The sequence below is a fragment of the Mesoplodon densirostris genome, chromosome 6 (assembly GCF_025265405.1).
Source record: "Mesoplodon densirostris isolate mMesDen1 chromosome 6, mMesDen1 primary haplotype, whole genome shotgun sequence".
NCBI lineage: Eukaryota > Metazoa > Chordata > Mammalia > Artiodactyla > Ziphiidae > Mesoplodon > Mesoplodon densirostris.
The window spans coordinates 110,268,548-110,292,785 of record NC_082666.1 but is presented as its reverse complement, the minus strand read 5'-3'; the positions used below and the strand labels follow the sequence as shown (position 1 = coordinate 110,292,785).

The following is a 24,238-nucleotide window of genomic DNA, read 5'->3' as shown; positions in this document are numbered from 1 at the left end:
TTCATATCCCTGCTAGTATGACCATTCTAAAAATTGAAAAATTTTATTCCTATTAGAAAAATCGTGTTGACTGTGCATTGCTTAGAAGATCTAGTTCAACTCTTCAGCCTGATACACAATACCACTTGTTGCCTCTTTGGCCTCATCTCTTCATTTCTTGCTAATGTACTTACATCTCTTCCTCTTCTACCCCAGAGCATGATGATTCATACTTACTGTTTACTGAGCCCTAAATTTTCAATGCATCTTTACTGTTGCATGCAGTGTTTATTTTGCTTAGAATAAAATTAATGACTTCATTTCATTGGCTAATTGCTACTAGTCCTGTAAGATACAACTCAGATATAACCCAACTTTAAGGAGGTTTGAATTATTAGTGTAGATTTCTCCTCCTAGATCATTCCATTTTATCCTGTATCTGAATCTGTGTCAGGGCATCCCTGACATAGAGTGTTACTGTATGTTTATTCATCTGCCTTCTTTAAAATGTAATACATTTCTTCATGATAAGTGCTGTACTGCGTAACTATAACCCTAGCACCCAGCATCAGGCATGGCACATTCTTGGTCAGCGTTGAATGCCTGAAATAGTGATTTAGAAAAGGGTTGGCAGATATTATAACTTAATAGGCAAGAAACCCTATACAAATATGTTAAGTAAGTGAGAGAGATCTAGGTTGAAATACATCAAATCCAGGATGGTAGGTAACAGTATTAAAATAGGTTTTCTTTGGAGAATAAAGGGTGAAAAATAAGTCTGGGATGCTCACAGTGGCCAAAAATTCTGAAGCAGTGTGTGTGTGTGTGTGTGTGTGTGTGTGTGTGTGTGTGTGTGTGTGTATGCCAGTAACTGTTCTAGTTTTTAGAAATGTAGTAGTAATTTAAAAAAAAAGAAAGATCTTTTGGAACTTCTATTTTGGGATAGGAATGGGGAAGAAAACAAGCACAAGATAAATAAAAAATGTTTTAGATAGTCACAAGTGATACTAAAGAAAAAAAAATACACTTCCAGAATAGAAGATGACAAGGCCAGGGGTGGTAGATAACTGTGTTGTGACTAGTGATGTGAGAATGCAGAACCCAGAGCCCAGAGTTGGCTTATAATTAGTGTCTGTCCTCTACGAATGGTGGATGAGAGAAAAAGGATTTTCCCCAACATGCTTTTCCAAATCTCCACATTTTTGCAGTGATGTTAAAGATGCTGGCTTGATGATTAAAAATGGAGAGTTTTGAATATCACACAAAGGAGAGCCTCTTATTTCATAGGGAGAAAGCCTGAGTTAGGATGGTAAAGAATTTTCAAATCTTAAATGAAGTCACAGAAAAGAAATGCAGTTCAGTTTCCATTCGAAATTCTCATACCAGGAACTTCTCATTGAAGGGAGTATACATTCACCTCTCAAATAATGAAAAGACATGAAATGTTTGGTTAATTGTAGTAAAGAAGATACTGAAGATCTCAAAGTATTGTATATGGATAACAAGTAATATTACTTAACAGAAACGTCACATTTCTTTGTGAACTTTCCAGTACATGCAGTGTTTTGATGTTCATGTTGTTCGATGCTCAGGCTTGTTTGCATTAACAAAAGCATCTTTATACTTAATTCTTCATGTAATATTGAGAGCACAACTTATTTTCATGGTTAGCCAAAAAAGATAGACTTTATATTGCTATCAAAAACTTATCCACAGGCTATAACTACTTTCAAAAAGAATTTGTTATTCAGACAAGGGTTTTTTTTTGGAATTAGGCCAAAATAAACAAATGTTTTAAAAACTACCAAGAAAATACAGAGAACATTCTTAAGATGGAAATACTTATGCTCACAACCACAGTGATGCTGTGTATTTAAACTGATATACTGTAACGTAAAAAACGTATCAGGTTGAGCTCAGAAGATTCAGGTACAAATCTTCTCCATTTCTGATTTGTCAGCGCAGACAGAGAGGAATATGATTTGGAAGATCAATATAATACTCAGCAATCGCTTTGAGAGAAAAATAAGTGGCTATATAGTTTCAAAGTCAGAGTGTTAAATTGGGTTTATGATATAAGCAGCATACACTGGTAGAATGAGATAGGGTGATGTGAAGTAAAGTTAGAGCGATACGATATTGGTGGTTGTTCAAACAGGAAGGATACTGTCTTCTAGCAGCTTCAGTAGCAGGAATTAGGGATTCCATTTTTGGGAAAAATGGTAGAATAGAATGTTATAGTGGGCCTAGAACCAAGACATTAAGCCATTTACTTGTCTAGGACTCATTATAATCATTTTCTAGGTACAGGATGGATCCTAGATGAGAAGTTGTATTAGTTGTCTGTTGCTGCATAAGAAATTAGTACAAATGTAATGGCTTAAAACAGCATCCCTTTATTAGCTCACAGTTCTACAGGTTGGGATACTGGCATGGAGTGACTAGGTTCTGTGTTCGAGGTCTTAAAGGTCTGAAATCAGCATTTTTAAACCCTTGTCAGATAATTCTAACATCTAATTCATCTCTGTTGGCATCATCTGTCACATCTTATTCAAGCTGTCATGTATCTGGTTCTTGGTATAAGTAGTGATAGTTTATTGTCTTTTGGACATTTTGGCTATTATGTTAGGATACTTTGGTCCCTATTTAAAGTGTTTTGTTTTTTTTAATTTTTAGCAGGCATTCACTCTTTATAGGTTTGGCACACATTTCCTGTACTTTTATGGATGGTGGTTCCATGATAACCTAATTTTCTGACCCTTTGTGGTACTCTTATGGTCTGTTTCTCTTGTGCAGGTGGGGTTACCTCTGGTCCCTTCTCATGCTGCTTATGGGGTCTGAAGTAGCTTCCCCAGGATACGGCACTTGGTGCTTCTGGTGAGGGAAGGGAATCTCTGGAACACGTGATGAAGAGTCCTTCCTGGGCCAGGCATTTGTGACAGGGTCTCCCTGGACTGTAAGGAGTGGAGGGTGCTTACCAGGTTGAGAGCTTTCTGTGGAGGGATCTCCGTTGCCGGTACCAGCAAGTTGCCTGATGTTTCTGGGGAGGGGAGAGGAGCCTCAGGCCCATCTGAGGAGAGCATTGTCCAGGTGGGAGCTTTTTGTGGTAGGAGCACTTTTGCTGGGACCCTTAGCCACTGATGTGTCTGGGTGGTGAAGGGGGATCTCAGGCCCAGTGGGGAAGGAAAGCACTTTCCCTGGTCACTTATTGTCATCAGGGCTTCCAATTGTTCGTCGTTGCAGGTTCTGCAAGGCTCGCCTGGTGTTTGGGGGATTCCCATTTGATGTGATGGAGGAAGAGCCTCTTTGAGCCACTTCCTGTTACTAAGTTGGGAGTTAGGAAATGCTGGGCCTGGATCACATTTTTTTGTTGGTAGAGGGTCATAAGGTGCCCTGCCATGAGGCTGTTCATCCATTCTGAGGGTCCCTAGGCAATTCACCTTCTCTAGACCTTTCAGAGATCTCCTTTGGTTGTCTCATATTATTTCCAGGATATATAGTTGTGTGTATAAAGGGGGAGCAGGGAGAGGGAAGTATAAACCATCTTATCTGGATTAGAAGTCCTCTGTGTGCCTTTTAAGTGCTCACCTGATTAGGTCAGGCTCACTCTGGATAAGCTCCCAATCAACTGTGCTATATAACATAATCTAATAATGGGAATGATAGTCCATCACATTCACAGGTGTCATACTCAAGGGGAGGGGCTCCTACAAAGATCATTGGGCATCATCTTAGAATTCTGTCGACCACAGAAGGTGCACGTGAATGTACTGAAGCATTAATTAAGCAATTATCATCCTTTGGAAGGTTTTAATCTGTTAGGATAGCATGAAAGCCAAGTACTGTTATAATTATTCTACTCACTTTAAATGAAGTATATCTGATATCAAAAATACTTCCTAAAAATCAGACTATTCAAACAACTTTCAGAAGTTAATGTAAATTTCAGAGTTTTGAGCCAAGCCTTCATTTCTGGCCATGCAGATATCTTCTGTGTGAAAAATATACTACCTCAAAGATGTTTTCAAAAACTTCACCACCACTCCCCATTTATATTTTGTAGTTATGTGCAAATACTGTGGCTGCCAGCAATTCACAGAGAAAAGAAAGGTCAGTGATGTTGCTGACTTTAACTTTTTAGAGAAGGTGTATACTTAACACTGCCTACATTTGTATAGGTTGCACATTGCACAAAATTTCTGATTATTGCTTTAGGTTATAATACAATGTACTCTCACCTATACCAGGATTGAAAAATTTAAGCAAAATTTTCTGGACTGGCCAATACAACCCCCCAAAAATAGTCTTCAGGCTGAAGTAGGAGAAAAATCCTTCACTATGTTTAGGTTGGAAGGAAGCATGACCTAAATTTTGATTTCAAATACTCGGGGTTTTGGGTGATGGTTTTACTGGGGACAGTTAGAATTGAACCATGTAGACATGTTTCTTGAAGCCAAGTTTTACCTTTAAGGCTTTCATATTGCAGCTTGTGAGGCTCCAAGCAGCAATTGGCTACTTTGGGTCATTCACATGAATTCACTCTTAATCATATGATTGAGTCATATATAAACCATAAAACCCTTTAAAAGAAATTAGAATCTGTTTTAAAAATTAATTATATGAACTAAACATATATAGAAAGAAATTGAAGCTTGAATATATTGAAGAAGCAAAAATTAAAGACATACCTATAACTGCCCTTTATCCTTAGTTGTTTACAATCACAGCAAATCAAAGTGTGACATGTTTAAGAGAAAGGTAATTAAGTTCTAAGGCTTTGTCATCTTATCACTTTTAAAAATACAAGATCTGAGTAAATGAAAGGAAAATAGAGAGGGTTGTTAAAGAGCTGAGTCATAGAGTGGAATAGAGAACAAGCGGAAGCGGAAGAGGCAAGAAAGCATACACAGGCTGGGTTTGAAGAGAGTTGGGAATGCTGGTTGTGGTAGATGGTCTCTGATTTGCTTACCGGATCTACTCGCCATCCTTCTTAACCCTGCTTCGTGATTCCAGGAGGCTGATCTTTATCAGCTTCATGGACCAGTCTCTCTGTGTCTTCAGGTTGGGTTTGGTTAATATGAACTACTGATAAGTGATTAGAAGTCAGGAGGAAAGAAGGCAAGGGTATTTATTTCCATGATCTGCCCCCTTCCAAACTTTAGGTTGGCAGTGGATGCCATTTTCTAAGGTTACATCTCTTGTTGGGTGGGCTTCTCCTATAACTCGAAGACATTCTGGGTTGCAGGAACTGCTATCTCTCTATGCCCCTTCAAACCTAGTGGTTATAATACTGGCTTCTCACAGCTGCTAGCCTCAGGGTACTTCATCATCTCTTGGTTTCCCTTCATTCTTTACACACTTTAGTCTCTTCATTAAATGCTATTCCATCACTCTTTTAAAGTGTGCCATCAGTTTTTAGCTAGAACTGACTGATACATTGGTAGTGGGGAATAGGCGAAACGTTAAGGCAGTGTTAGGGAGGTGGGATAAACTGCTGTGGAGAGAGATAGGAAGAGAAGGGTTTCAAAGCTTTTTATGGCATTCTAGGAATGTAACATGACTTCTTTATGTGAATGACTCTAATGTAGTCTTAAATGGCTTCTTAATTATTGATATTTGGTTGGGTTTCTGTTTCTTTGCATGCACAACCAGGATTGAACAGGGCTAAGAGATGTCTGGGGTTTACATGACGAGATAATACTACTAGGATCTATCTAGATTCATTATATCATATTAAGACATTTCTCCCATGGAATCAGGAACATCCCAACCCAGTGCACATGCTAAGTTTTTATTGAAATTCAGTGAACTGCTATGGTGTGAAATTAATTTTTATTGTCAGTCCCCTGCGTCGGCAGGCCGACTCTCAAGCCCTGCGCCACCAGGGAAGCCCTATAACACTTTATATAGCTGAGAATTCATCGATCAGGATTTTCACTCTCATTGGAATCCACTACTTGCCTACGACAAATCGGACACGTAGAGTTCTCAGACAGCCAGCGATCAATGCAGTGAATGTGATATTCATGGGAGCAAGGTAGTATGCGAAGCTTGCTGTTTTCTGTGTACTCTGTAAGGCAAATGCTACAGGCTTTTAGTGCATCATTTTCACCAAAAGATCTTACAGCCAAGCTGTCAATCTGTGCTTTGGTGAGTCCTGTAGTTTGGTATGGATCATCTTCATTTAAGAGGAAAAACTGTTGCAGATTATGGGAGGACCCAGAGTCACTTTCATCAGATATTATTAGGATAATTTGTCTACCCCCTTGGCTGGTCTCTGATGATAAGTCTGATGATAAGTTTGTTTCTTCACTGCCTTCAAACATCAGTGAGCTAATTCCTGAATTTTCATCACTTGAGCTGGAACCGGAAATAGGACTAGAACTGGAACTAGACATACAATTGGGGCGTGAATGACAAATCAGTGTGAAACTTGAATGGGTATCATAGCTAGCATTTGAATCAGAACCAAATATACCACTACTACTACCATTAGATGACTCTAGCCATTCCATGTTTTGACTTGGAGGTGAGACACTATGCTCTAAATTACTGTCAAGGATAATTTGTCTACCCCCTTGGCTGGTCTCTGATGATAAGTCTGATGATAAGTTTGTCTCTTCACTGCCTTCAAACATCAGTGAGTAAATTCCTGAATTTTCATCACTTGAGCTGGAACCGGAAATAGGACTAGAACTGGAACTAGACATACAATTGGGGCATGAATGACAAATCAGTGTGGAACTTGAATGGGTATCATAGCTAGCATTTGAATCAGAACCAAATATACCACTACTACTACCATTAGATGACTCTAACCATTCCATGTTTTGACTTGGAGGTGAGACACTATGCTCTAAATTACTGTCAAGGATAATTTGTCGATCCCATTGGTTGGTCTCTGATGATAAGTCTGATGATAAGTTTGTTTCTTCACTGCCTTCAAACATCAGTGAGCTAATTCCTGAATTTTCATCACTTGAGCTGGAACCGGAAATAGGACTAGAACTGGAACTAGACATACAATTGGGGCGTGAATGACAAATCAGTGTGAAACTTGAATGGGTATCATAGCTAGCATTTGAATCAGAACCAAATATACCACTACTACTACCATTAGATGACTCTAGCCATTCCATGTTTTGACTTGGAGGTGAGACACTATGCTCTAAATTACTGTCAAGGATAATTTGTCTACCCCCTTGGCTGGTCTCTGATGATAAGTCTGATGATAAGTTTGTCTCTTCACTGCCTTCAAACATCAGTGAGCTAATTCCTGAATTTTCATCGCTTGAGCTGGAACCGGAAATAGGACTAGAACTGGAACTAGGCATACAATTGGGGCGTGAATGGCAAATCATTGTGGAACTTGAATGGGTATCATAGCTAGCATTTGAATCAGAACCAAATGTACCACTACTACTACCATTAGGTGACTCTAGCCATTCCATGTTTTGACTTGGAGGTGAGACACTATGCTCTAAATTACTGTCACTGTCCATAAGGTTACTTGAGTTACTAAATTCTGCCATTGTCTGCCTTAACGTGCTCTGAATTGGAACAGATGTTGTATCATTTAATCTAGTATTTAAAGTTCTGCAAACGGGATTTCTAATGGTATTGACATAAGCTCTCACACCTGCCTGCTCAGAATGTGAATACATATGCCTCAGTCCTCGTTCACTTTCAGAAGTGACAGTGTTGTTTGGTGTCTCAGATGTTAACTGAGTTCTACTAGCTCTGCTGTCTCTCTGAGAATATGCTCCAGAATGAACTTGTCCTACTTCAGGATTGAAGGTTATGGTTGGATATATTTCCCACATTCCCCAAGATTCACCACTGCTGGTTGTATCTGGAGAATTTTCTCCATGAACGGCATTCCTTGTTCTAGAAGTTTCAATAAGACCGCTATTTTGCAACTCAAATCCAGTCATTTGCTGTCTCAATATTTCTTGGTGCTCAGTTCTAGAAAATCTCGCATTCTCACTTAGCAGAGGCTGCTCAAAATTCTGAGAGGGTATACTATGATTAAGTCTTTGTACAATTTCCCTAAGTGAACGTGGAGGCGACCAACTTTCAATTCTTCCTCTGGTTCTCCGATACTCTGGGCTCCTACTTCTTGCTCTTCTCTGACTTGTGGTAGGTGGGAATTCCATTAATGTTTCAGTTGTATCTTGTTCAGACATAGATGGTCTTGTAAATATTGATTCAGATTGTGGACTTTCCACTTGCCTTTGGCTGTCTTCCATATTTTCTCTTCTGGGAAGTCTTGCAGATGCTACATATTCATTCTCTGGATTTGGACTCCCATTATCAAGGTTAACATTTATTTCTAAACTGAATATGAACTGATCACTTTTAGGATTAATTAGGCTCTCTTCTCTCCAAGATTGGTTTTCTCTTTGTCCACTTGTCATATTTTCAGTTTGTCCAGAACAGTTAAGCCAGTCTATTAGAGAGTCACCACTAGACACGTCATCTGAAGAGTCTCCTCTGTCTGTTAACAAAAAAAGTGGGGAGGGTGCATAAAAGAACCACCAAAATTAGAACCATCATAAAATAGCACTCTGAAACTTTGTTTCAAAAACAAACCAAAAATGAGAACTTAAATACTCAGATGTTTTCAACTGATTTCACATTTATAGAGATAATATTTTATAAACTGCACTGTGTAGATTTATAAGTAAAGGTAGAAAAGTTTCGATTCCATCCAAAAAGAGTGAGCTAATCCTAGATAAACTTAGAGAATTTTTTAAAAAGGGAATCTGGAGGAAGTCTATTTTTCAGTATTTCATCATATACACAGCCCTGTGTACCACTGTCGCAGGAATGTCAAGAGACTTTTTTTTCAGTCCACTGTCAAAACACTAATGCAATTAAACAAGGTAAACACCAGTTAAGGTACAATGCTAGTAGTTTAGTTCAATTTACATTATTGTCTAATTTTCATGAGTCTCCAACATGACTACTTGTAGGCTCTTCACTTATGTGCTTTTGATAATAGATAAGCTGTTTTAAAATATAAGGTTATTGCCCAAACATAAACAAGTTTTATAGGTTTAAAAGTGTTTGCATTTTGAATACTTCTTAATGTTACCAAGATTTTTAATTGACATTAAATTGAAGGTCAGATCAAACGAATAGACTGAACCTAGCATGGTACATATAAGACCATATTCAAGAGCCAAAGTATTATAGTATCCTCTTCATTAGACAGCAAAATCCTCTACTTCACACTGGGAGGGAAGGCACCAGACCTGAGGTTCGAGCAGGGTTTCTCAGCCTTAGCACTATTGACATTTTGGTGCTGGACAATTCTTTGTTTTGGGGAGCTATCCTGTGCATTGTGGGATCTTTGGCAGCATCCCTGGCCTCTGCCCACTAGATGCTAGTAACACCCATGCCTCCCCTGTGACAACCAAAAATATCTCTAGCCATTGTCAAATGTCCCCAGGTGTTGAAGAGAGCACAATTGTCCCCAGTGGAGAATATTTCTGTGTGCTTTTTTTACATGTCTATGTAGAAAAAATAATTCAGGAAGTAGGAGGGACTTTCAGTTGAGGTAGAAAACCAAGAAAAATACAAATAGGCTACTTTGCACTGTTTCCCAATTAAAACAACCCAAATGTGAATCAGGAAAACAAACAAACATACCTTGACATGCTCACCAAAAATCAAGTAAATGCCAGTTCTTTTTATGAGAAGTTACTTACCAAATTAATGTAAGTCACTTCTGTATAATTTACTATTTACAATTATGAAGTTACTATTTCCTATTATGAAGTTCCTTATTCATCCCATCCTATTCCCTCCAAAAGCAGAATATACCTGTATTTTCATCTGAGTCTTGTGGTGCGTTTCCTTTAATTAGCTGAAGTCTTCTCAGCAACTCTTCTTCCGTACTTTCACCTGGAATGCCTAGAAGATTGTTGTCTCTCATAAGTTCGTAATCTTCTTCACTCAGATTATTTACGAACCTGGAGAAATCTTCTTCCCGAACCAATCGGTCCGTTTGACTTATGTGTTGGGCCGAAACTCCATCTCCTTCATCGTTGGAATCCGAGTTTTCCATCTTAATAAACAAGTGGAAAATTATCTGAAATTCACGACGTGGTGTTGAAATTCACCAAGGGTCGTTTCGTTTTCTTCGCTTTCTACTTCCTGCCAGAGTGTCCGGTTCCGACTCAGTCGGATGACCCTCCGCACAGATTCCTCCCTTCTCCCTTCCCGACTCAGTTCTGTGGCCCCTGGTGACGCAACAGTTGGGAGCCGCCTCTAGCCCAGAACTTGCTAGACGTTGCCTAGGCACCCATTATCTTCCCCGCTGTTACCGAGTAGGGACTGGATTCAGGTTAGGTTTCATTTCATTCAAAACCAGCCAATGTTACTGAGGGTTTATAGTGTACCAAGCACCGTGCTTCACCTCGTTTCACCCACATGAGCCTATTCTCAGGTTTTCAGGCTCTGATATGCTCTATTTATTCGTTACATTCCATATGACTGCCTTCTTCAAAATGCCATGCCAAAGTCAGCCTAGTTCAATGCAGCAATTCTCATTTTCAGGTGCCCAGGGACCTCCGCCTTTTCTCCTCGTGAATTTCTCAAATCCTAGACTCTCACTAAGAAAGCCCACAATTGTTGATAATTTACCAGGGCCCTGGCTGAGTCTCTCTAGTGTGTCCTCTCCCTTTTAACTGTTAATGGCTTCATCTTGCATTATATGGTCCTTCAGTCTTGTTTCAAACAAACAAGAAACACCAAAACTTTGGCAGGCTTTTCTGCTCAGCCAGGGAATTCCTTCTCCACAGAAGCATCAGGTTCATTTTTGTCCTCCTTTCTCATAAATATTATAAATAGTACTTAAGCAAAACTAGCCAGAACATCACAGGAACTTTTAGGACAGATACATAATAGTTACTTTGTCTGCCACAGTGAGTACTGACTTTGCTGATTTTGTCGCATGTATCACCTGAAAGGCTTGGTGAAAATAAAATAACGCTCATTTGCAATGCTATCTGGAGGAGACCTCTAATTCACTCTCAGTACACAGCTTAGAAGTTTAAGGAGCTGTGTAAATTCACAGTTGTTGTTTTGTTCACGGTCCACAGCAGGCTTTCTTGTTTGTTCTCAAGGAGATGGAAGGATGGTAACTTTACTGGTGTGACAGTGAAGAATCTAAGTCTATGTCCTGCTTTTGACATTTGTTCCATGCCTTGTTTAACTCAAGCTAGAAAAATCAATCTTTCCCCTCTGAATCAAATCTCAGCAAGTCTTTGGATGAGAACAGAATCCCCTAGACTACCCTGCCTCCTTTATGGACTTCTGAGTGTATTTGTTATCTTTTACTGAAGTTATTCTTTTCACAGGGGAAATCTGTTGTAAACTTGTTTGCTGTGCCTCAATCAAAACTAGCAGTATTATGAAAATTCAGCGTGATTTGTACTCTTGATGCAGGAAACCCTAACAATCGTTAGTGTTCTTGAGAGTGATTGATTCAGTTTAATTCAATTCAATCAATTCAAGTGTCAAGTATGTTTAGCGTTTGTTAAATGTCAGTCATATTATCGGATATTAAGGTACAAAGATGAGTATATTTAAGAATCTGTTGTCATTAGAGTATAACAAACAATTGAGCTACACAGAGGTAAAATTACAGTTTTGAGGAGAAAGTGATTTGAGTGAGAGAGAAAATCGCTTTCACTGCATTTGGGTTTTAAAGGATGAATAGGAGTTTTCTAAGTGAATGAAAGGGGGAAATATTTTCAAAAGTGAGAACAGCAACTGCTAACACTCGTAAAATAACAAGGATAGTAGATTTTAATTACTAAAAAAAGACATTAGTTAAATTGGCAGAGCAAGGCCAAAAAATGGAGACCTTTATGACATGTTTAGAAGTTGGACTTTATCATTAGTGCAATGGAAAGATGTTGAAGTCTTTAGACAGTTGTTGGTCAAATTTTCAATTTAGAAATAATATTGATAGTAGTGTTGAGGATGAATATGAAGGGCAACAGTTCAGATGGGAGGGTCAGAAATAGATAGAGGGCAGCCTAGGCTAGTGATGACAAGGATCTGAATCAGGGCAAAGGAATATGATTAAAATGAAGGACTTTAACAGATCTCTAGGCAGCAGAACTGATTAAACCTAGTAATATATGGGAAAGATGGAAAAGTGGGGAGGGGGAATATATGAGGGAAAGGCAGGGGTCAGGATTACTTCTGTATTTCTGTCTTTGCTTAGTGGACAGTGGTACCAATAAGAAGTAACACCTGATTCTGAAGTTGTATGGTTTAGCTTAAGAGGGAGCATGATTGCTTATGATTAGAATAGTATGCAAGTTACCTGAAGATTCAGAAAGTCTTACAGTCTTTCCAAATTTAGGTACAGAAGCACATGAACTAATAGCCCCAGATGTTTGGTGTTCCCTGTAGTTGGCTCTCAGTGTCAATGACTCTAGCTTCCTGAACTATTTGTTCCTGGTTATGTCCCAATTCTGGTGCAAGTAACAGGGTATAGGGATCATCATCCCAGAGACCTACTTATTGCCCTTGATTATTTAAATAGAAGCCACCAATATAGCTGTGCTTTACACTTAGTTCTCTCATGTCTTGACTTTCCTTCTGAGTATTGCAGTGTAGGTTCAGTAGTTTTTCCTCTGGATGGCAATATTGCTGCTTTGGCCTTTGTTCTATCCCTTGTCTTGATATCAGAAGTCTTCTGAAGATGTTTTTTCTTCACTTCTCATTTCAGAGATGGGAGGTGCATCAGGAAGTCCGGAGGTTGACTAGAGCATCACTCTAAGTTGAGTTGGAGGGGAAGAGGTTGAAGATGGAAAGCTGCTTACTTTCAAACAGAGTCAAGCACTTAAAAATTTGGCCAATCCATTGTTTATGATGTGGTGAAAAAATGGGGTGTGTGTGAGCAGATTTGGCTGTTCTTTTATCCTGGTTGTAATAATGGAGTTTTGTAATCAAGAGTTTTCTTTTACTGACTCTGTCCAAGGAAGCTTCTGAACAGATTCTATGACTCAAAGGGAGACTGAAAATAAACAAGACATAGCATTCTCCCTGAATATGGGTAAAAGGAGTTCCGTGGCTTTAGAACTGTAAGAAATGATCAAGACATATATTCCAGATACCTATTGCAGTATAACAAACCAGTCCAAAAGGCAGTGGTAGATACAATAGAAACCATGTTTTTATAGTCAGGACTTTGTGAGCTAAGAATAAAGATAAAGAATACTGGGGATGGCTCATCTCTGCTCCATCATGACTGGGCCTCAGCTGTGTTGGCTTGAATGATTGGAGATAGATTAGACAACTTGACTGGTGTCATATGTCTGGGGCCTTGGTTCTGGCTAAGTTTTCTTTGAGTCACATCTTTTGGTGCTGAAATGTCCAACCAAGATGGCATCTTCATTCACAAATCTGGGGCTTGAGTTGGGTTGCACAGGCTGAAAAATCTGGGGCTGGTTTTCTCTCTGTCTCTGTCTTTCTCCATGAAATTTCTCGGTGTAGTTTTGGAGTCTTAGCAACCTGGATATCTCAAAGTAGTTGAACTCTTACATAGTGAGTGGCTTCACCCAAAGTAAACATCTCAAGAGACTTGGCTGGAATCTGTAAGGCTTCCTATGACTTAACCTCACAAGTGCAAGAACACCTTTGCTCTTGCATTCTGTTGATTGAATAAGCCACTGTATCAGCCCATATTCAGGAAGTGGGACACCACATTCTACCTTTCAATAGAGAGGTAACAAAGATTTTATGGTTATATTTAATGTACTATACCACATGATGAAAAAATCTTATAATGATGACTTTTCAGTTGAAGTGGAAATTAATCTCTCCCTCTGTTTTCTGCATTGCATTATTCTCTGGGTAAAAATAAATAAAAGGGAGGACATAAAATCTGAAGTTCTTTGCATTCAGCCTGATTTTAAAGATACCCAATTAAGGATCTTTTTATTATGTAATAGTTTTCCCACATCAGAGACCATTGGTAATATCAAGAGCTATTTAGTGAGCAACTGTAATTGCTAGACACTCTGCTTGTGTTTTAACTTATTTGATCCAAAGCCCCATGCAAGATAGGTATTACTATTCTCAGAGATAAAGGCATTGAGGCTGACACAAATTAATTGATTTTCTCAAAGTTACAGTAATAGATAATATGCTTAGATTCAAACAAGGTCTATAGGATGACTCTCCCTGTTTCGCTCTACTCTGCTATGTTTAATGAAAACACAATATCAGACGTCATTACACAAACGTAGTAAAATCTCAGTTAAATGAGATGCTTGAATCATGTTTGATCATTTTCGTGTGCCATTTCAATTCTGCTTTGGAGTTAGTCTAGAATATCTTCGTTTTATCTTAATAAAGAGTAATTTTAGGGGTAAGATAGCGGAAGAGTAAGACGCGGAGATCACCTTCCTCCCCACGGATACACCAGAAATACAGCTACACGTGGAACAACTCCTACAGAACACCTACTGAACGCTGGCAGAAGACCCCAGACCTCCCAAAAGGCAAGAAACTCCCCACATACCTGGGTAGAGCAAAGCGGAGAGATTCCCGCACAGAGGAGCAGTGCCGAGCGGCACTCACCAGCCCGAAAGGATTGTCTGCTCCCCCGCCGGGGCGGGCGGCGCTGGAGCTGAGGCTCGGGCTTCGGTCAGAGCGCAGGGAGAGGACTGGGGCTGGCGGCGAGAACTCAGCCTGAAGGGGGCTAATGTGCCACAGCTAGCCGGGAGGGAATCCGGGAAAACTCTGGAGCTGCCGAAGAGGCAGGAGACTTTTTCTTCCCTCTTGGTTTCCTGGTGCGCGAGGAGAGGGGATTAAGAGCGCCGCGTAAAGGAGCTCCAGAGACAGGCGCGAGTCGCGGCTGAAAGCGCGGAGCCCAGAGACGGGCGTGGGACTCTGGGGCTGCTGCTGCCGCCGCCAAGAAGCCTGTGTGCGAGCGCAGGTCACTGTCCACACTGCCCTTCCGGGAGCCTGTGCAGCCTGCCACTGCCGGGGTCCCGGGATCCAGGGGCGGCTTCCCTGGGAGAACGCACGGCACGCCTCGGGCTGGTGCAACATCACGCCGACCTCTGCTGCTGCAGGCTCGCCCCGCCCTCCGTCCCCCTCCCTCCCGCCTGGCCTGAGTGAGCCAGAGTCCCCGAAGAGGCTGCTCCTTTAACCCTGTCCTGTCTGAGCGAAGAACAGACGCCCTCCGGCGACCTACACGCAGAGGTGGGGCCAAATCCAAAGCTGAGACCCAGGAGCTGTGAGAACAAAGAAGAGAAAGGGAAGCCTCGTCCCAGCAGCCTCAGAAGCAGCGGATTAAAGCTCCACAATCAACTTGATGTACCCTGCATCTGTGGAATACATGAATAGACAACAAATCATCCCAAATTGAGGAGCCAGGAGTCAGTGCTGTGCCTCTGAGGTGGGAGAGCCAACTTCAGGACACTGGTCCACAAGAGACCTCCCAGCTCCACACAATATCAAACAGCGAAAATCTTCCAGAGATCTCCATCTCAACAGCAGCACCCAGCTTCACTCAACGACCAGCAAGCTATAGTGCTGGACACCCTATGCCAAACAACTAGCAAGACAGGAACACAACGCCACCCATTAGCAGAGAGGTGGCCTAAAATCATAAAAAGTCTGCAGACACCTCAAAACACACCACCAGACGTGGACCTGCCCACCAGAAAGACAAGATCCAGCCTCATCCACCAGAACACAGGCACTAGTCCCCTCCACCAGGAAGCCTACACAACCCACTAAACCAACCTTAGCCACTGGGGACAGACACCAAAAACAACGGGAACTACGAACCTGCAGCCTGCAAAAAGGAGACCCCAAACACAGTAACATAAGCAAAATGAGAAGACAGAAAAACACACAGCAGGAGAAGGAGCAAGATAAAAACCCACCAGACCTAACAAATGAAGAGGTAATAGGCAGTCTACCTGAAAAAGAATTCAGAATAATGATGGTAAAGATGATCCAAAATCTTGGAAATAGAATAGACAAAATGCAAGAAACAGTTAACAAGGACCTAGAAGAACTAAAGATGAATCAAGCATCGATTAAAAACACAATAAATGAAATAAAAAATACTCTAGATGGGATCAATAGCAGAATAACTGAGGCAGAAGAACGGATAAGTGAGGTGGAAGATAAAATAGTGGAAATAACTGCTGCAGAGCAAAATAAAGAAAAAAGAATGAAAAGAACAGAGGACAGTCTCAGAGACCTCTGGGACAACATTAAACGCACCAACATTCGAATTATAGGGGTTCCAGAAGAAGAAGAGAAAAAGAAAGGGACTGAGAAAATATTTGAAGAGATTATAGTTGAAAACTTCCCTAATATGGGAAAGGAAATAGTTAATCAAGTCCAGGAGGCACAGAGAGTCCCATACAGAATAAATCCAAGGAGAAATACACCAAGACACATATTAATCAAACTGTCAAAAATTAAACACAAAGAAATCATATTAAAAGCAGCAAGGCAAAAACAACAAATAACACACAAGGGAATCCCCATCAGGATAACAGCTGATCTCTCAGCAGAAACTCTACAAGCCAGAAGGGAGTGGCAGGACATAATTAAAGTGATGAAGGAGAAAAACCTGCAACCAAGATTACTCTACCCAGCAAGGATCTCATTCAGATTTGATGGAGAAATTAAAACCTTTACAGACAAGCAAAAGCTGAGAGAGTTCAGCACCACCAAACCAGCTTTACAACAAATGCTAAAGGAACTTCTCTAGGCAAGAAACACAACAGAAGGAAAAGAACTACAATAATGAACCCAAAACAATTAAGAAAATGGGACTAGGAACATACATATCAATAATTACCTTAAATGTAAATGGACTAAATGCTCCCACCAAAAGACACAGACTGGCTGAATGGATACAAAAACAAGACCCATATATATGCTGTCTACAAGAGACCCACTTCAGACCTAGAGACACATACAGACTGAAAGTAAGGGGATGGAAAAAGATATTCCATGCAAATGGAAACCAAAAGAAAGCTGGAGTAGCAATTCTCATATCAGACAAAATAGACTTTAAAATAAAGACTACTAGAAGAGACAAAGAAGGACACTACATAATGATCAAGGGATCAATCCAAGAAGAAGATATAACAATTGTAAATATTTATGCACCCAACATAGGAGCACCTCAATACATAAGGGAAATATTAACAGCCATAAAAGGAGAAATCGACAGTAACACAATCATAGTAGGGGACTTTAACACCCCACTTTCACCAATGGACAGGTCATCCAAAATGAAAATAAATAAGGAAACACAAGCTTTAAATGATACATTAAACAAGATGGACTTAATTGATATTTATAGGACATTCCATCCAAAAACAACAGAATACACATTTTTCTCAAGTGCTCATGGAACATTCTCCAGGATAGATCATATCTTGGGTCACAAATCAAGCCTTGGTAAATTTAAGAAAACTGAAATTGTATCAAGTATCTTTTCTGACCACAATGCTATGAGACTAGATATCAATTACAGGAAAAGAGCTGTAAAACATACAAACACATGGAGGTTAAACAACACACTACTTAATAACGAAGTGATCACTGAAGAAATCAAAGCGGAAATTAAAAAATACCTAGAAACAAATGACAATGGAGACACGACGACCCAAAACCTATGGGATGCAGCAAAAGCAGTTCTAAGAGGGAAGTTTATGGCAATACAATCCCACCTTAAGAAACAGGAAACATCTCGAATAAACAACCTAACCTTGCACCTAAAGCAATTAGAGAAAGAAGAACAAAAACATCCCAAAGTTAGCAGAAGGAAAGAAATCATAAAAATCAGATCAGAAATAAATGAAAAAGAAATGAAGGAAACGATAGCTAAGATCAATAAAACTAAAAGCGGGTTCTTTGAGAAGATAAACAAAATTGATAAACCATTAGCCAGACTCATCAAGAAAAAAAGGGAGAAGACTCAAATCAATAGAATTAGAAATGAAAAAGGAGAAGTAACAACTGACACTGCAGAAATACAAAAGATCATGAGAGATTACTATAAGCAACTCTATGCCAATAAAATGGACAACCTGGAAGAAATGGACAAATTCTTAGAAATGCACAACCTGCCAAGAGTGAATCAGGAAGAAATAGAAAATATGAACAGACCAATCACAAGCACTGAAATTGAAACTGTGATCAAAAATCTTCGGACAAACAAAAGCCCAGGACCAGATGGCTTCACAGGCGAATTCTATCAAGCATTTAGAGAAGAGCTAACACCTATCCTTCTGAAACTCTTCCAAAATATAGCAGAGGGAGGAACACTCCCAAACTCATTCTACGAGGCCACCATCACCTTGATACCAAAACCAGACAAGGATGTCACAAAGAAAGAAAACTACAGGCCAATATCACTGATGAACATAGATGCAAAAATCCTCAACAAAATACTAGCAAACAGAATCCAACAGCACATTAAAAGGATCATACACCATGATCAAGTGGGGTTTATTCCAGGAATGCAAGGATTCTTCAATATACGCAAATCAATCAACGTGATACACCATATTAACAAACTGAAGGAGAAAAACCATATGATCATCTCAATAGATGCAGAGAAAGCTTTTGACAAAATTCAACACCCATTTATGATAAAAACCCTCCAGAAAGTAGGCATAGAGGGAACTTTCCTCAACATAATAAAGGCCATATATGACAAACCCACAGCCAGCATCGTCCTCATGGTGAAAAATTGAAACAATTTCCTCTAAGATCAGGAACAAGACAAGGATGCCCACTCTCACCACTCTTATTCAACATAGTTTTGGAAGTTTTAGCCACAGCAATCAGAGAAGAAAAGGAAATAAAAGGAATCCAAATTGGAAAAGAAGAAGTAAAGCTGTCACTGTTTGCAGATGACATGATACTATACACAGAGAATCCTAAAGATGCTACCAGAAAACTACTAGAGCTAATCAATGAATTTGGTAAAGTAGCAGGATACAAAATTAATGCACAGAAATCTCTGGCATTCCTATATACTAATGATGAAAAATCTGAAAGTGAAATCAAGGAAACACTCCCATTTACCATTGCAACAAAAAGAATAAAATATCTAGGAATAAACCTACCTAAGGAGACAAAAGACCTGTATGCAGAAAATTATAAGACACTGATGAAAGAAATTAAAGATGATACAAATAGATGGAGAGATGTACCATGTTCTTGGATTGGAAGAATCAACATTGTGAAAATGACTCTACTACCCAAAGCAATCTACAGATTCAATGCAATCCCTATCAAACTACCAATGGCATTTTTCACAGAACTAGAACAAAAAATTTCACAATTTGTATGGAAACACAAAAGACCCCGAATAGCCAAAGCAATCTTGAGAACGAAAAATGGAGCTGGAGGAATCAGGCTCCCTGACTTCAGACTATACTACAAAGCTACAGTAATCAAGACAGTATGGTACTGGCACAAAAACAGAAAGATAGATCAATGGAACAGGATAGAAAGCCCAGAGATAAACCCACGGACATATGGTCACCTTATCTTTGATAAAGGAGGCAGGAATGTACAGTGGAGAAAGGACAGTCTCTTCAATAAGTGGTGCTGGGAAAACTGGACAGGGACATGTAAAAGTATGAGATTAGATCACTCCCTAACACCATACACAAAAATAAGCTCAAAATGGATTAAAGACCTAAATGTAAGGCCAGACACTATCAAACTCCTAGAGGAAAACATAGGCAGAACACTCTATGACATAAATCACAGCAAGATCCTTTTGGACCCACCTCCTAGAGAAATGGAAATAAAGACAAAAATAAACACATGGGACCTAATGAAACTTAAAAGCTTTTGCACAGCAAAGGAAACCATAAACAAGACCAAAAGACAACCCTCAGAATGGGAGAAAATATTTGCAAATGAAGCAACTGACAAAGGATTAATCTCCAAAATTTATAAGCAGCTCATGCAGCTCAATAGCAAAAAAACAAACAACCCAATCCAAAAATGGGCAGAAGACCTAAATAGACATTTCTCCACAGAAGATATACAGACAGCCAACAAACACATGAAAGGATGCTCAACATCTTTACTCATTAGAGAAATGCAAATCAAAACTACAATGAGATATCATCTCACACCAGTCAGAATGGCCATCATCAAAAAATCTAGAAACAATAAATGCTGGAGAGGGTGTGGAAAAAAGGGAACACTCTTGCACTGCTGGTGGGAATGTGAATTGGTACAGCCACTATGGAGAACGGTATGGAGGTTCCTTAAAAAACTACAAATAGAACTACCATATGACCCAGCAATCCCCCTACTGGGCATATACCCTGAGAAAACCATAATTCAAAAAGAGACATGTACCAAAATGTTCATAGCAGCCCTATTTACAATAGCCCGGAGATGGAAACAACCTAAGTGTCCATCATCGGATGAATGGGTAAAGAAGATGTGGCACATATACACAATGGAATATTACTCAGCCATAAAAAGAAATGAAATTGAGTTATTTGTAATGAGGTGGATGGACCTAGAGTCTGTCATACAGAGTGAAGTAAGTCAGAAAGAGAAAGACAAATACTGTATGCTGACACATATATATGGAATTTAAGAAAAAAAATGTCATCAAGAACCTAGGAGTAAGACAGGAATAAAGACACAGACCTACTAGAGCATGGACTTGAGGATATGGGGAGGGGGAAGGGTAAGCTGTGACAAAGTGAAAGAGCGGCATGGACATATATACACTACCAAACGTAAGGTAGATAGCTAGTGGGAAGCAGCCGCATAGCACAGGGAGATCAGCTCGGTTCTTTGTGACTGCCTGGAGGGGTGGGATAGGGAGGGTGAGAGGGAGACGCAAAAGGGAGGGGATATGGGAACATATGTATATGTATAACTGATTAAATTTGTAAAATAAAAAAATAAAAATAAAACAAAAACAAAAAAAAAGAAAAAAAAAAGAGTAATTTTAAATCAAGAAGTAAACATAATTAAAGCTTGATAAGATATTTCATATATTTATGTCTTTTTCTTTCCTACCAGAAGGATGGGTTAAAAGCTTAAAAGCATTGATGCAGAAAAATGAATATAAATATGCATGTCTCATGGAATCTATTGGAATTGGTTCTTTGACACAAATACTTGTTTTTAATCTAAACAAGAAATTCTTCTTAATTGAAATCACACCCTTTCCACTTACATAGGCTTGACACTAGGAATTAGTTTCATCTCTTCCTTATTCTTACCTCTAATTATGGAAATAAAAATGTATTTATTTAACAAGGTCTCATCCCTCTTATGATTTCCTTTCTTCCTGGTTCTGCTCAGATGTAGACTTTTTTTTTTTTTTTTGCGGTACGTGGACCTCTCACTGTTCTGGCCTCTCCCACTGCGGAGCACAGGCTCCAGACGTGCAGGCTCAGCGGCCATGGCTCACAGGCCCAGCCGCTCCGCGGCATGTGGGATCTTCCCAGACCGGGGTACGAACCCATGTCCCCTGCATCGGCAGGCGGACTCTCAACCACTGCGCCACCAGGGAAGCCCAGATTTAGACTTTTGATAGCTTTTCTATTAGTGCCGTGTCAGTGGTTAGTTTGCTTCTATGCTTTCTCTAGTTTTGAGCCATTTTACACACTTTCTCTGAGGCATGCTCCAGGTCTGTTATTCACAAGCAAGTTAGTTCATATTTCTGCACATTTGTTTATTTGTAAAGTCTTACCTCCTAGATTATTGTAATAAATAAATAAACTTACATATACATAAATAATATTCTGTTTGTTTGAAAAGCACTCTGACTTTTTGTGAAAGAGACTCACTTCCCAATTTTACAGCATTAATCTGAGGAACAGGGGCCTGCTGGAATACTCCCCAGGGACAGAGGCTGGCAGGTGCCATCTTCCTGCTCTCTCTCTGCCTTGATAAAACTGAAAGGTGCCATCTTTTTTCCCCTTTTTCCTTTCCTGCAGGTGACAACTTTGTGCTCCAGCCAGCTGGCTCCTTCTTCCCTGCTCTTCCTCTGTCTTGCTATATATATATTTTTTCTTCTTCTTTTTCTTTTTTTCTTTTCCCTCTTTCCCTTTATTCAAATGCTGTCATCTTTGCACTCTTCCCACCGCCTCACTCAGCCAGTAAGCATCATCTTCACACTTTCCTTTTGATGTGCTCCAGAGACCCAGAATCTCCAAGACAGGAGATCCCATTTTTGTGGCCTCCACTCAGGGGATGCTCCTTGATCACCTGGCTCTGGAGGCCAGGAGGGATTTCTTTTCTGGGTCCCATGGGACTGTAACAATTGGAGAGACAGTTCTTGGCAGGATACCACCCCCAGGATGTACCACTACACATCAGACTGAGACACAGCCCCAGTCTTTATATGAAAAAAAGCCTATTTGCTAGTAGGGACAATACTTAAGAGCAGGCTTCAGGTTCAGCACACATCTAGAGGCTACGGATGTGCTCTCGGGGAAGGTAGGCTGGGGGTGCCATCTCTCCACCCTCACTCTGCCTTACTACAGTTCACTGGTATCTCCCAGAATGGAGCTTGTACACTTATCTGAAGCACTGTTTTCTTGTGACTGCTCCCCGGGGAACACCTTCAGATTGCTTGCTTCTGGGGCGCAGCAGGGCTTACACTTGCAATCTCACAAAGCTAAATATATTTGCATTCTTTAAAAGCTGTTACCAAATTTTCTGGCTTCCTATCAACCTGAATCTAGGTACTGCCTGAGATCTTCCACTTTGGGTTGCTCATTTGTCTTGGCACACCCTCAACTGCTGGGATGGTGTGCCAGGTCTATTAAAAATAAACTGCTTAGACAATCACAAAGATTTGAGAGGCAACCAAGAGTAGACAGGGTTAAATGACAAGGTTCATCTGTCACACAGCTCTTCAAGACTGGGAGATATGGCTATTTCACTTAATGCATAGAAACCAACACAGAGAGTCAAGCAAAATGAAGAAAGAGAGGACTATACTCCAAAAAAAGAACAAAATAAAACCTCAGGGAAAAATCTTAATGAAATGAACATAAGTAATTTACTTGATAAAGAGTTCAAAGGTATGGTCATAAAAATGCTCACTGAACTCAGAAGGAAAATGGATGAAAACAGTGAGAACTTCAACGAAGAAACAGAAGATATAAGAAAGTTCCAAATAGAAGTCACAGAACTGGAGAATGCAATAACTGAACTTAGAAATACAGTAGATGAAGCACAAGAAAGAATAGGTGAACTCAAAGACAGGTCAGAGGAACTCATCCAATCGGAGAATAAGGAAGAAAAAAGAATGAAAATAATGAATATAGCTTAAGGGATTTATGGCACATCAAATGGAATAACATTCACCTTATAGGAACTCCAGAAGGAGAAGAGAAAAGGGGGCAGAAAACATTTGTAGAAATAATATCTGAAAACTTTTCCTAACCTGGGGAAAGAAACAGACATCCAGATACAGGAAGCCCAGAGAGCTCCAAAGCAGATCAACCTAAAGAGATCCATACCAAGAAATATTAAAATGTCAACGTTAAAGATAACAAGGGAATCTTAAAATCACCAAGAGAAATACAACTTGTTATATAACTTGTTATATACAACTTGTTATATAACTACCTCAACCTAAAAAGCTTCTACACAGAACAATAAACAATCAACAAAATGAAAGGGCGAGCTACAGAATGGGAGAAAATATTTGCACATCATGTATGTGATAAGGTGTTAATATCCAAAATATATGAGGAACTCATACAATGGCTATATATATATATATCTATATATAGATAGATAGAGATTCTCAAACAATTCAATTAAAACTTGGGCAGAAAAACTGAATAAAAATTTTTCCAATGAAGACATCCAAATCACCAACAGGTTCATGAAAAGATGCTCTACATCACTAATCACCAGGGAAATGCAAATCAAAACTACAACGAGATATCACCTCAAAGAGACTAAGAGGTAACAAATGTTGACAAGGATGCAGAAAAGGGAACCCTTGTGCACTGTTGGTAGGAATGTAAATTGGTACAGCCGCTATGGTAAACAATATGGAGTCTCCTCAAAAAATTAAAAAGAAAACTACCATACATTAGCAATCCTGCTTTGGGTGTATATATATCCAAAGAAAATGAAATCACTATTTCAAAGAGATATCTGCACTCACACGTTCATTGCAGCATTATTCACAATTGCCGAGAAATGGAAACAACCAAAGTGTCCATACATGGATAAA

General features: G+C 39.7%; 1 protein-coding gene across 1 annotated transcript; it reads right to left on the bottom strand.

The window, feature by feature from the left end:
• Window positions 1-5,897: 5,897 nt before the first annotated feature.
• Window positions 5,898-10,051, bottom strand: LOC132491687 (E3 ubiquitin-protein ligase RLIM-like). The gene is made up of 3 exons (XM_060100520.1): window positions 9,808-10,051; window positions 7,403-8,476; window positions 5,898-6,481 (listed from the first exon to the last, which is right to left on the bottom strand). The coding sequence occupies exons 1-3, from the start codon at window positions 10,049-10,051 to the stop codon at window positions 5,898-5,900; spliced, it is 1,902 nt and encodes a 633-aa protein (XP_059956503.1).
• Between the last annotated feature and the right edge of the window lie 14,187 nt (window positions 10,052-24,238).

Bases quoted from the DNA above. Each gene is read 5' to 3' on its own strand.
- LOC132491687 (XM_060100520.1), bottom strand. From the start codon at position 10,051: ATGGAAAACTCGGATTCCAACGATGAAGGAGATGGAGTTTCGGCCCAA. The intron at 8,477-9,807 runs GTATATTCTGCT...TTTTGTTAACAG, and splicing joins AGACTCAGATGAAAATACAG to ACAGAGGAGACTCTTCAGAT. The intron at 6,482-7,402 runs GTAGTAGTGGTA...TGGAATGGCTAG, and splicing joins GCTAGAGTCACCTAATGGTA to AGTCATCTAATGGTAGTAGT.